Below are 13637 nucleotides of genomic sequence, written 5' to 3'. Positions count from 1 at the left end.
TTCACCCCATACACCGGAGCATACTCAATGTCTCAATCGTTTCTATGTTATATGTTTGTGTTGAGAATATTGGCTATTAAGCTTAACTGCTGGTCAAAATTATTCGCGATGGTGGTGTACGAACGAATCGGCGGTCTCAAGTAGTGGGTGAGAGAGGGATCTAGTAATGACTTTGAGTTTGAAACGAATATTTTTGTGTTCGTGGATAGCTCACACGGTAGAGCCACGCTCTCACCTGCCAGGCGGAGTTGTCGTACCAATAAGGTCGCAGGTTCAAACCCCACCACCGCCGCGAAAAAATTTTATTCTCTATTGTCTTCTGGCACTTTTCTATTCACTTCATATCTTGTTGTTACCAACATAAGTGCCTGCTCCACTCACTTTTCTGAATTATATATTTTCTTGACTATGACCTACGGCCAATATACTAATAGCTTTTGGACACATTGAATTGCTTCACTTCTTATTATTATGTCTGTAATACCAATTTTGAAGATTCCATAGACCGCGGTGTTTTTCTTCAATTGAGACGAGAGACTTTTCCACTGTCTCGTGGTATGAACTAGAATAAGTGAGCTCTTGATTGGAGGACCATAAACTTGGATGGTTTCTTCTTATTTTGTTGAATTGTAGTCTGATAATATTACCGTGAGATAATTTCATTTGATCGTTTCAGCCGTTATTGTCACACTTTCTTCTCTGTTGTAACGGTTCAATATCTAAATCAGTTTTGTATAAGCCATCGTTATTCCCATTTCCACAAGGCCGGCTACCCTTGAGATCCTGAGTCGTAAAACATTTTCACGAGTTTGTAGAAATAATAAAAATAAAAACAAAAGAAAACAACATCCAAACGAGTTATTTTCGTCAAAAATTGTGTCAGCTATTCGGGATTCATACTCGGGAATTAATAAACTTGAGCGAACCTCCAAACATGTGAAAGAGGTAACGTTGACCTCATTACAGGTACGACGCTTTGATCTTTTGACCTTACCGACAAACCAATCGTGAAATTAAAAAGTTCAGAACAGTGGGTTTTCTCACAATACTAAAAAACGAAACAATACTGTAAACTATCTTTAAAATACATTCAAGTAAACTACCAAATCATCGTGTTTAGTCATTCCATCAAATTTACTAAAACATTTTACATAATTTATGTTTTAAAATGGAAGATGGCTTTGTATGAATTACTTCCCAATAGTGTTGTTTCGTTGCCCGAAGTTCAACTTTTATAAATGTGGAAGCCAAGAATTTTATCGATTTTAGAGCAAAGCTACACAATTATCAAGCCATTCTAAAAATGGGATTGAATTAAATTTGTTTTTCTAATTTATTATTCAAAAGGTTTGTTATATTTATTATTATTTATACTATTGCCTCCCGACGGAATGATTACTGTTTGTGCAACGTAAAATATTGAAATCTGTTATGCCAACTTCCCGTTTTTTTGTTTACGGTGTTTCTTAGCTTGGAACCGAATGACCAGAATTCGATAACAATCAAAATATGGATGAATTATAAATGAAATTATCAAGTATTTATTGAATTTAACATTCTAAAAAAGACGCCTAGCATTTTGATTCAGTTATTCATTTTGTAGAATGAACGCTATTTGATGTTAACTGTGCTGTGTTTTAGACAGACGACCCACTTTTATTCAAACCTGTGTTTTAGTTTTGTTGATACACATCAACTTCATCAACACACCTCACTCTCACCGACCAAAATTGTTATTAGCTTTTGTGGATGATGCTGATATAAATATACATTGATGCATACTTGATCAAAATACATCTTACAACTTCCTCAAAATGCTTTTTATTTAGGAAGTGACCATTTCTTCGAACGCCCGGGAAAATACATTTGCTTGACTTAATCACATTTTTTCAGAAGGATCGTTTTCAGAACAGAATAATAATGGTTTTTGTTCTCTAGATTTTTTTGGTTATTTGTGTATGATGAAAGTGAGCAATGGTTGGGCACTGTCTTTTATTCCCAACTTTCTGTTTACTGTTACACTTGATCCTGAGTTTCTGCTATCCATTATTTCAACCGCTGTGACACCTGTCTGGGGATAACCAAATTTCGTTATCCCCAGACACATATTTGAAACTCCGCTCTTTTAAACAACTATCCACAGTCCAGAATATGGAATGTTTCCGAATGCACATAGAAATAAAGAAAGTTAATAAAATATCTATAAAAACATAAAATTAACCAACATTAAATCAGTTGTTACTACATATACACAATATGCGTCAACATCAAAGTGGGGGTCATGGCTGAATGGTTTAGTCGTCTGCCCTGGAAGTTTTACCAGAATCGACGTTGTGGGTTCGAATCCTGGTTTATTTTCTCGAGTGTTCGGAGAAATAGAGCCGGCCTATTATTATTATTTATAAGCCACTCATTAACATAATGACTCGGCCTGTATTAGTATTATTGACGAACATCCTCACTCTTCACATTCACAGGTCCTAGTCTTTATGACGAATTTTTCGTCTGCACTGAAAAGAAACTGCAAACAACCACAATTCTTCTCAGTCTCAATGCCTGTCTGGGCAACTAATTTAAGACATTCAATTGACTAAAACTAGATTGACATAAATTCAAAATATAGATTGACGTATTTTGCGAAAATTCCTCTTTCGGAAATTCATGCGACTGATGTCTGAAATTCCTGCAAGACATATTTTATGTTGATGTCCTTAGAGCATTATTTTTATCCACTGTAATTTGATTTTGTATTTTTGAATTTTACCGTACTCCATGTTATATATGGAGAATGCCCACTATGATGGAGACTTTTTCCTAATCATGAATCGTTAAAACCTACGGTTGGCAGTTTTAATTTGTCTCTGAGAAGAAAAATCTAGAGGGGGGGAGGGGTGCATGGGGATATAGTATTACTGCGATTCGTGACAATCTTGTGGTATTTTGTCGTCATTCCTGTTTTCCTTAATTTCCGGGGCTATTCTCTTCAAATTCAGGTTTGTTTTTTTTTCACACATATTTTTTGTTTGTTGTCTGAAAGGACAGGTCTGCATATAGGTTGCACAACTTTTTTTTTTCACTGGAATTATCATCAGACGTTTGCGTTTTTCAATTCACAATTTTAATTATCAGTTGCCAAATTTATTCCCATAACGACCAATTGTCCTGACTGTCTCATTTTGTCAATCTAGAAGAAAATTTAAAAGGAAAAAAGAAAAGATTGAATAAAAAAGTTGTACTGTTTAAATCATCATCATTGCCTTTTTCACCCTGGGTCAGGGTATAGGCCACAGACAAACAGTTTCCATCCTTTTCTCTCCCGAGCTAACTTATTTATCTCATTCCAGGTCTTACCACTTCTCTGCATATCAGCTTCTTTAATTCTTCTCCATGTTCCTCGTGGCCTTCCCCTTGATCTTCTGCCCTGAGGGTTCCAGTCCAATACTTTCTTTGTTATAGTTGAGTCATTCTTTCTAAGCGTGTGTCCAATCCAACTCCATCGTCTTCCTATTTCCTCTCCCACTGGTTTCTGCTGTGTTCTTTTCCATACTTCTTCATTTTTTATTCTATCCATCCATTTTATTCTGAGTAGCTTACGCATGCACCTGTTTACGAAAATCTGTACCCTCCTTATACATGCCTGTGATGCGTTCCAAGTTTCACATCCATACAGTAGGACAGACTTCACGTTTGAGTTGAAAAGTCTTAGCTTTAGTCGAAGGGAGATATCTTTAGTTCTCCAAACTGGTCATCTTCAAGCTGGACAGTCTGTGACCACTGTCACAAGAATGCTTAATATCACAAGGAGAACTGTATATTCGTTAGTCCTTTACTGTTTGTGTCATTTCGATCCAGCCTCCTGTTTTTTTAATCAAGGCTTTCTTCGTCTCATGAGTGAGGCATTGGACCTTTTCACCCCATGGCCTGAAATTGTCTCTTTAAATATTTCTAAACATGGCTGTAAGCTGGTAGAATCTCTTGTTTGAACAGACAGACAGGGATCTCTCATACCGACATCCTGTCCCTTGGCATTTACATTAACGACAATCCACAGTTTCAGACTCTGTTCAAGTCTTTGTAGCACCTCATGCTTTTACGGCAGCAACTACTTTTTCATTGAAAATTTTAAGTACATGCTGGACATCCTGAAGTTGAAGTCGAGAGTCAGGAGAGTTTTTTTCAAAATATTATTCATAAACACTTTTAACATCAGAAAAATCACCAACTGTGGTACACTCAAGAGATAGTTTTTGACATTTGTTTGAAATCCAATTGTTTAGGGGGCATTTCAACAAATGAACTATATCAAACAAAAGAAACCAAACACATTGATCATCCAATGGTGGTTGAATAGCCTGGTAGCATGATGTTGTGTGAATAATTTACAAAATTATTGATATATCTTATGATTGTCAGTTGTTGATCCCAAAAAGCGTCCTCTGGAACTTGCAACAAATGTTGCAGCTTGCTTTACAACTGCAAACTGGTAAGTTGCTGTGAGTTCATTCACAGGCATTACAGAAACCATAACAATCTGTCCACCATACAAACACTTCATCATTACACATAACATAGACGAAGCCTTAAATTCAGGGTAATTTTTTGCCATTAACACACCAGTTAACCAACAGTTGTACATATTTTTACCTTGTCAGTAATAGAAAACATGTATTTCCTTCGTTCACAATCAATCTCTTTGAATGTTTATTACCTCCAGGTACTTTAATCATTAATGTATCTGCAGGCCAATGTTTTTCACAGATAAAATATTTTGTTGGATCTATGACAAAGTCCTTATGAGGGAGGAGTACATTAATGCATTTCTGTCTTTCACTTTTTTCCCTGGGTCATTAAAATACTCTACATTTGGTCGCCTCGTTATAATTCTCATTGAAGTTAACAACACTACATTTATTAGGCATTTTCAAAATATCTTTCTAGATCATAGTATTTGGTAAAGAAATTCAGACTGAGCACAGAAGTATTGAAATTGAAGTTAAAGTGAACAGAAAATAAAATCCACCGCAAAATTTTTAATACAAACCAGAATATTTCTTTTACCGAAACTTCTGACAGAAAAAAGTAAAACAAAATGATTCGCTGTTCACACACATTTTTGTTATATATAATTCAAGCCTTTCGTTGATTTCTATATATTGCAGAATATTAATTCTTTAAACACTATTATCCTTTTAGCTTCTTTAATTTTTTGTTAACAAATAAGCCTATACATTCAAACTACTATGCACAGTGTGAGTATTACGTTGGTTCTAAAAATAGATAACGTGGTAGTAATGAGAATTCTTTATTATGCCTTCGCTCGTGCAGTGTGATAGTGATAGTGGGTTTTACGTGTTAGTCCTCAGTCCAAGCATGTTCTGCTGTTTTGGGTCATGATGCTTTTGTGCATTAGATTGTTCCGTTTTAGCTCTTTGAAAAGTTGGCCGTTATGAATTCTCTTGTGCTTACATTATTAATGGGCAACCATTTTTTTTTAATTAAAAATTTTGAACACTTAATAAAATTGAAGTATATATATATTTTAAAAATTTATTATATATTATTATTATTTTATTTATACTTTATTTTAAAGTTTAGCTAACTTCTTTCAAAAACATTTTCTCTCCAGAGCTCCAGGGAGGTCAGTTTGCCTCTCACCAAAAACATCAACCAACTGACATACCGTTGATGAAATCTTTGAAAAATCTGTTGCCTCTCAAGTCTCAACCGACATATTTTGGAAGTCTATTCCAGTTTCTATATATAACCCTCCCTCTCTCCCCCACTTTTTCTTTGCCTTTCCTGAATGGAATCTGAAAGATGGTGTCACAAATGTAAGACAATTTCACAATGACTAAACGACATGTATGGGAAAGCACAACCTTCACAGGCCCCATATTTTGGAATTCGACTTCATATTTTCTTCATAAAAAGTCATATCCTCGTCACAGCTATCGCCATCTATCGCGTTCGCTTTTAGTGTGGAGGTGAAATTAGCGTATTTACCATCATTTTTATACTGTGTGAAGACATATGATGATATGTATCTGGATTTCCTTCATGTTTATGTAACAACTGGATTACTTCTAATTGTTATGACTATTATCCCTCTTTACAAAAGTAAACATTGTACTATTCTTCGACTCATATCTTCATTTCTATAAAGTATGGATGCATGCAATCTCAGCACATGACATCCTAATTTATATTTCAGAATCAACCATCCTCAACACTTTCATCTTTCATTGTCTTTATCATCGCAACCATTTCGTCTTTTAGAAAATGGCTACTCTGGAATGCAACAGCACCCCGGCCTCATTCAACAACCCCGGTGGGCAAGAAAATGGTGAAGCATTACCAGAGGAAAAATCTTTAAGTATTGACTACTCAGAAGATCTGTGGCTTGCTAATAGTGAGGATTCTTCAGGGCCGTATGCACAGCATGCAAAAGGAGGTAATTATGAAACCACAAGCAGTCAGGCTTCGATTCATAACTCCTACCCTAATTCAGTATCGTCATCTCATACAGGGGAGGCTGTAGATTCGTCTGTGGTGAGTGTAGCAGGTGGGGCTGGTGGTGGTGTTTATCCAGTGCCCCAGCATCACTGGGGTGAAATGCCCGGTCAGAATGAAGAAGAGGGGGCTCATGTCCTACAACCCAATGCAACCACTTTTCTCAATGGAGCTATAGAACAAAACGGGATGGAATTTCATAACAGCAGTGGTGATGAAAAAGATTTTGCTCAGTTGGTCCCTGCGGGCACTTATGTTGAAGCTGCTGGTGGGGAAGCACAAAATAAAACATTTACAGCTATGATGCCTGCAGCTGCATTGGATGTGAACGGGGAAGAGTTGCAGCCAGGGTTTACTACCATGTTGAATGCGGCTGGACAGCAGCAAATGGTTTTTTATGGATCGGGTGAAGATGTAAACACAGAATCTAGTCATATGATGGCAGCAGCAGCTCATCATCAACAGGCGCTAACAGCTTACAACCCATCATCCAATCAGATGTCAGGAGTAGTGGTGGACAGTCAGGATGAGAGTCAGGCCAGTGGAGAGGATGGAGCAGGGGAGGGTAATTTGTACGTCGCCATGGATTCTACAGACGCCAATCATCAGACGACACAAGGAACAGATGGTGGGGAACAACAGCAGTTTGCTGTCATGTCACCAGCTGTGTTGGGTAGTCAGGTCGTTGATGACCCAAACGTTAAAAGCGGTGATGGTCAACAGGTTTATGCTACATCTACAGTAAGTGGTAGTCATCAGGCCATATCTACATTGCCCTTTTTACAAAATGGTGCTTTTCCTCCTTCATCATTTGCACAGTTTAATCAGTCAGGAGCAGCAGCAGCCATTTCAGGCAATTCTGTCGTTCAGCTTGCTGATGGGACGCATCATACAAACGACTCTGTTGAGTTGGTAGGGGAGTACCCTAACCATGCTATTCAGCAACCAGAACAATATGAACAGGAGGAGGAGAATTCAAACTCCCAGGAGACATCAGATTTAGCGGCTTATAATATACAGGAACAATACCAAGAGCAGACTTCTATGGAAGATGCTCAGCAGCAGAGTGGTGGGGAAAACAATGCCCAGGTGAAGACTTTTATCTGTGAGACTTGTCAGAAGAGTTTTGCCACAGCACGATATCTGAAGTATCACAGGAAAAATCATTGTAAAAGGGCTGGGTCTTATGAGGGGAAGTCAGAACAGGAAGAAATGATGGGAATGGAGTTAAAGCGGTTTTCGTGCAATATCTGTCAGCGACCATTCCGGGTTCTAAAATGTATGAAGGTTCACAAGAAAAAGAAGCATGGCATCATAAAAGATTTTACCTGTCCTAACTGTGCTATCTCTTTTGAGACAGCTCAGGCGTTGACGGACCATCCTTGCCAGCCCAAATCACCACTGCCCAATCAAGAGCCAAGCACCATCGTAATCCCAGTATCTGCAGGCACCGGTCCGGGCCCTGGTACCATTCTTCCACCCCGACCTGTCACTAACCCTTTCCTCAGCTCCTCCAAAAAGAAGAAAAAGTTGCGTCATGCTAAACCCTCCTGCGACATATGCGGGAAGCTGTTTGGTGATCGTATTAGTTTAGACATTCACCGAGTAAAGCACATTGAGGAAGAATTTTACCCTTGTGACATGTGCCCTCTAGACATCCATGCAGAGGACTCCACTCACCTGGCTGTTCATTTCAGAATCAAGTTCTTCACGGATGACAACCAGCACATTTTAGAGGATCAGAAAGCGGCGGCAGAGGCTATGAGAACGGATGAGACCCTGCACTCGCCTAACAATTCATTGACACCCAACAACTCCCTCATCTCCCAATCACCGTCATCTCACCACCTCCCCAGCTCTTCCACTCCCATCTACAGTAACCCCTCATCTATCATCGCTAGGGCTGCCGCTTGCACCAACATAATCAACCACTCACACGACGACGGCGGCGACGGAACAACCACCACCTTCATCGATGAGTCTGGCAATGAATACTCAACCGTCATCAAATCTGAAGATTTCAACAACTCTGACACCACAGATGGCCAGTCGGTCATGTTAACCCCTCAACAGCAACAATCCAGAACGTTCTATTCTGAGTACAGTAGCAGTGGTGGTGAAGCTACCCAAGTTAAAACACCGAGCTCCGTCGTAGATGACGGCATCCCCGTCACAAAAACAGTTCTTCGATCCAAACCTCACATGTGTGACATTTGTAACAAAAGTTTTACGGAAGCGGCCAAGTTGGAAATTCACTACAAGTCCAACCATGTTGAGGACAGGCCGTTCCATTGTGAAATTTGTGAAAAATCATTCTTTACCAAATGGAAGCTTCAGAGACACATGCTTAGTCACTTGGAGATTAAACCTCACTCGTGCCCAGCCTGCTCCAAGTCGTTTGTGGAGCGCGGAAAACTTGAAGCTCATTATCGTACTCACCTTGGCACTAAGCCATACAAATGCGAGTACTGCTCTAAAGCATTCACCGTGAAATCTCAACTCACCATCCACGTAAGGCGGATTCACAGCGCAGACCAACCATTCGGATGTGAGATTTGTGGTAAGGCATTCTTGTGGCGAAGTGGGTTGGAAAAACACATGCGCAAACACACAAGAGAGAAACCGTACTGCTGTAACTTCTGCGGCCAGAAATACTCTCAAAAGTCAAACTTAATCTCACATTTGGCGAAAGTCCACAACCACCAATATGTGGAACCAGAACAGCAACAACAACAGCAACAACCACAACAACAGCAACAGTCAGAACAACAGCTTGACATTCAACAACAACAACAACAGCTCGAGCAGCAGCAGCTTGATCAACAACTTGAACAACAATATGAACAGCAACAGCTTGAGCAACAGCAACTGGAACAGCAGCAGCAGCAGCATCAAGAACAGCAACAGCTACCTGAAGAGCAAGAAACAGCAGAATAGTTCTTTAAAACTTACCCAACAAATATCGTGTGTAAGATATACTGTACAATTTATAGCCCTAGTATCTCCATATTTTTCTTATTTTTCTTTTCTTTTTTTTTTTTTGTAGATATATAAATCTCTTATACTTAAAATGAAAATATACTTTTTCTGGGTATTGTATGTAATGTTTCATTCAAGAGTTAGAGATATTTCCTTTTAGTCATAATCATACCTGGAATTGACAAGCAACTCCTTTAAAAAGCTTATATTACAGATCACATTTCTAAGATTGTTTTTTTTTTTTATATACAGAAACATTTGAGGAGTCTGCTTTGTCCATAAATATTAAGTCGTATGACCTAAGAGTCAGAGTGACTTTAAGATTGTGTTGTCAGTCTTTATTATTTTATCAAAGTGGAAAGAATGCTTAGAATCTTTGAAATCTTTAATCTGAAAATATTCTGCTAATTAAAGTCAGGATTACCTCAAAGAATGGAACTCTTCAATACAGTGCAGTCAGTATTATCACCAAAAATAATTTTTTTAAATGTTTAACATCGAGCAATGTTGACTTTGTGTGTTTTCAAATAGCAATATGTTATATATCTTAATACGTTTTTACGTGCAGTAGACAGTTTTGCAGCTTGTGCTGATAGAAACTTCATACTGCTATCCAACCTCTTTGTGAGTGTCAGGGTAGAGTTATTCTCATTGATCTCCCACGTGCAGAATGCTTTCACGATTCTATAACAAACCATTTCCCCTTTTCTCTCATGCTGAAATTGAAATTCTTTCACCTCCTACAATGCAAAGTCAGAATTGATATTTTAAGCGTAGTTTTGGTCTTATATTTAGAAGTTAAAAGCAATGAATTTCTATTTAAAACTTTTAAAAAGATTGGACCATCTTTGATCATTAACGTAGATGAGATTTGACTTACACTTACACGATGATTGTTTTCTCTGTTTTGATAAATCTTTAGTTTCCCATTCCTGTCTTGAAACAACTTGATGTCAAACATCACTCAATATAACATTGGGTTCATGTTTTATCCCAATGTGCCCACAGCTTTGTGTCACTGCAGTTTATCTTCTAGATATGAAGTGAATAGAAAAGTGCCAGAAGACAATAGAGAATAAAAATTTTTTCGCGGCGGTGGTGGGGTTTGAACCTGCGACCTTATTGGTACGACAACTCCGCCTGGCAGGTGAGAGCGTGGCTCTACCGTGTGAGCTATCCACGAACACAAAAATATTCGTTTCAAACTCAAAGTCATTACTAGATCCCTCTCTCACCCACTTCTTGAGATCGCCGATTCGTTCGTACACCACCATCGCGAATAATTTTGACCAGCAGTTAAGCTTAATAGCCAATATTCTCAACACAAACATATAACATAGAAACGATTGAGACATTGAGTATGCTCCGGTGTATGGGGTGAATTTTAATTCAGAAAAGTGAGTGGAGCAGGCACTTATGTTGGTAACAACTAGATATGAAGTGAATAGAAAAGTGCCAGAAGACAATAGAGAATAAAAATTTTTTCGCGGCGGTGGTGGGGTTTGAACCTGCGACCTTATTGGTACGACAACTCCGCCTGGCAGGTGAGAGCGTGGCTCTACCGTGTGAGCTATCCACGAACACAAAAATATTCGTTTCAAACTCAAAGTCATTACTAGATCCCTCTCTCACCCACTTCTTGAGATCGCCGATTCGTTCGTACACCACCATCGCGAATAATTTTGACCAGCAGTTAAGCTTAATAGCCAATATTCTCAACACAAACATATAACATAGAAACGATTGAGACATTGAGTATGCTCCGGTGTATGGGGTGAATTTTAATTCAGAAAAGTGAGTGGAGCAGGCACTTATGTTGGTAACAACTAGATATGAAGTGAATAGAAAAGTGCCAGAAGACAATAGAGAATAAAAATTTTTTCGCGGCGGTGGTGGGGTTTGAACCTGCGACCTTATTGGTACGACAACTCCGCCTGGCAGGTGAGAGCGTGGCTCTACCGTGTGAGCTATCCACGAACACAAAAATATTCGTTTCAAACTCAAAGTCATTACTAGATCCCTCTCTCACCCACTTCTTGAGATCGCCGATTCGTTCGTACACCACCATCGCGAATAATTTTGACCAGCAGTTAAGCTTAATAGCCAATATTCTCAACACAAACATATAACATAGAAACGATTGAGACATTGAGTATGCTCCGGTGTATGGGGTGAATTTTAATTCAGAAAAGTGAGTGGAGCAGGCACTTATGTTGGTAACAACTAGATATGAAGTGAATAGAAAAGTGCCAGAAGACAATAGAGAATAAAAATTTTTTCGCGGCGGTGGTGGGGTTTGAACCTGCGACCTTATTGGTACGACAACTCCGCCTGGCAGGTGAGAGCGTGGCTCTACCGTGTGAGCTATCCACGAACACAAAAATATTCGTTTCAAACTCAAAGTCATTACTAGATCCCTCTCTCACCCACTTCTTGAGATCGCCGATTCGTTCGTACACCACCATCGCGAATAATTTTGACCAGCAGTTAAGCTTAATAGCCAATATTCTCAACACAAACATATAACATAGAAACGATTGAGACATTGAGTATGCTCCGGTGTATGGGGTGAATTTTAATTCAGAAAAGTGAGTGGAGCAGGCACTTATGTTGGTAACAACTAGATATGAAGTGAATAGAAAAGTGCCAGAAGACAATAGAGAATAAAAATTTTGTTTATCTTCTAATCCTTTACAAGGCGAAGCTTTGTTTTACTTGATGACTTACATAGTTTTCACCAAGAGAGCAGTAACACTGATTTTAGGGATGTGAATATCAGGATTGAATGTACTCACACTGTCGTTGCATTGCTGTCTCTGCTTTGTCAGTAATAAGGGTTTTAGGTCTATAATTATAACCGGATGAAAAAGGTCAAAATTATGGTATGAAATACCGGACCTGCCAACTCTCTCAGTTTTACCCAATTTAGGAAATTCCTAATATTTTTTTTAGGTCCCCTGATTTCCTTATTTACCAGTTGTTTTCCCACTTTTGATTGTATAGAATTATCACCCCCCCCCCCCCCTCCCTCCCCCAAGAAAAAAAATCATCATTATCATAATTATTATTACATTGTATCATCACATTGCATCATCATCATCATCCAATCACCATCACATTAAAATGTCACATGCTCATTTGAATCCCAAATTTGCCCCAATTTTTTTTTCTCCGAATTTTGAAAGTTGGCGGGTCTGAGATCCATTCAATTTTGTAAATGACGGCGGGTGTTTGGTAAGAAAAATCAGTAGCATTCTGTACTAAAGGTAGTTAACAATAATTGGACTGCCAAACTGTCTTAGCTTTTTTTTTTTTTGTTGTTGTTGTTGCAAGATTTTGTTAGTTAAATAAGGTGATATTTTCAAAGCACTGTTCACGAAAGTGTCCTAACACATTTAAAAAAAAAACGCTTCCTTGACTTTCTGGTGACATAGTTCAATCTTTTTTTGATGGTAGTTTTATACTCAAGTTTGGGTTGATAAATTGGGTATAATTTTTGTCGTTTTTCTACTTTCTTTTCCTTTATTTTTTTTCTTCTTCAAGTTGAATCCAAGTAGACAAGGAGCTGGCAGACAACACATTAATTATAACTATAATGCTATAAATATAACACATGCATCCGTGTAAAGCTTATCCTTGAATTAGTATAGTATAGCAAATTGTCAAAAATCTTAATACATTTCTTTTTTTCACTATGTATTAAAATTTTTGGGATCAGTTGTTTGTATACAGTAAATTATCCACACACGTGCTTTTCGTTGGGATGCTCATAATTGGGTTAATGTTGCATGGATCTTTATTCACATTTAGTAATAATAATAATAATAATAATATATGAATGCAAGATCAATTCTGTCAGAAAAAAAAAAAGTCCAGCTAGCTCAGAAGAATCCTCTCTGACTGTGTGGACTGTTGCCACCAGTTGTATTTCTATAATATGCGTTATATCATGCATTGCATTGTATTTATCATGATAAAGACAGATCAGCTGTAAATAGTATATATATATATCTTTTTTAAGAAATGTATTTCGTCCATATTTGAATGTGATTGGCTTCATCAAGCTGGTGTTTTGTTAGGGTAAGTGAGATGCTAAAAATGAGATTTTTTTTTTTTTTAAAGTCAAAATTATCATTGCATAGTGGTCA

General features: G+C 38.0%; 1 protein-coding gene across 2 annotated transcripts; it reads left to right on the top strand.

Annotated features, from left to right (window-relative positions):
* Window positions 1-1227: 1227 nt before the first annotated feature.
* LOC144960013 (uncharacterized) lies at window positions 1228-13359 on the top strand. 2 transcript variants are annotated; one of them, XR_013642738.1, is made up of 3 exons: window positions 1228-1347; window positions 5627-11338; window positions 12129-13359. XR_013642738.1 is itself a non-coding variant. In XM_078892955.1 (2 exons), the coding sequence occupies exon 2, from the start codon at window positions 6280-6282 to the stop codon at window positions 9445-9447; it is 3168 nt and encodes a 1055-aa protein (XP_078749081.1). In that variant the 5' UTR covers window positions 1231-1347; window positions 5627-6279; the 3' UTR covers window positions 9448-12026. The 2 variants fall into 2 exon arrangements, 1 of the variants encoding a protein (XP_078749081.1); XM_078892955.1 differs by lacking the exon at window positions 12129-13359 and having other exon boundaries at window positions 1231-1347; window positions 5627-12026.
* Window positions 13360-13637: the final 278 nt, after the last annotated feature.

This window comes from Berghia stephanieae, chromosome 14 (genome assembly GCF_034508935.2).
Source record: "Berghia stephanieae isolate SIO BIC M18660-M18661 chromosome 14, UCSD_Bste_1.3, whole genome shotgun sequence".
Lineage (NCBI taxonomy): Eukaryota > Metazoa > Mollusca > Gastropoda > Nudibranchia > Aeolidiidae > Berghia > Berghia stephanieae.
Note: the sequence above shows the minus strand (reverse complement) of the source record. Positions and strands in the feature narration are given on the sequence as shown.

Coding starts and splice junctions, on each gene's coding strand:
- LOC144960013 (XM_078892955.1), top strand. CDS start 6,280: ATGGCTACTCTGGAATGCAACAGCACCCCGGCCTCATTCAACAACCCC.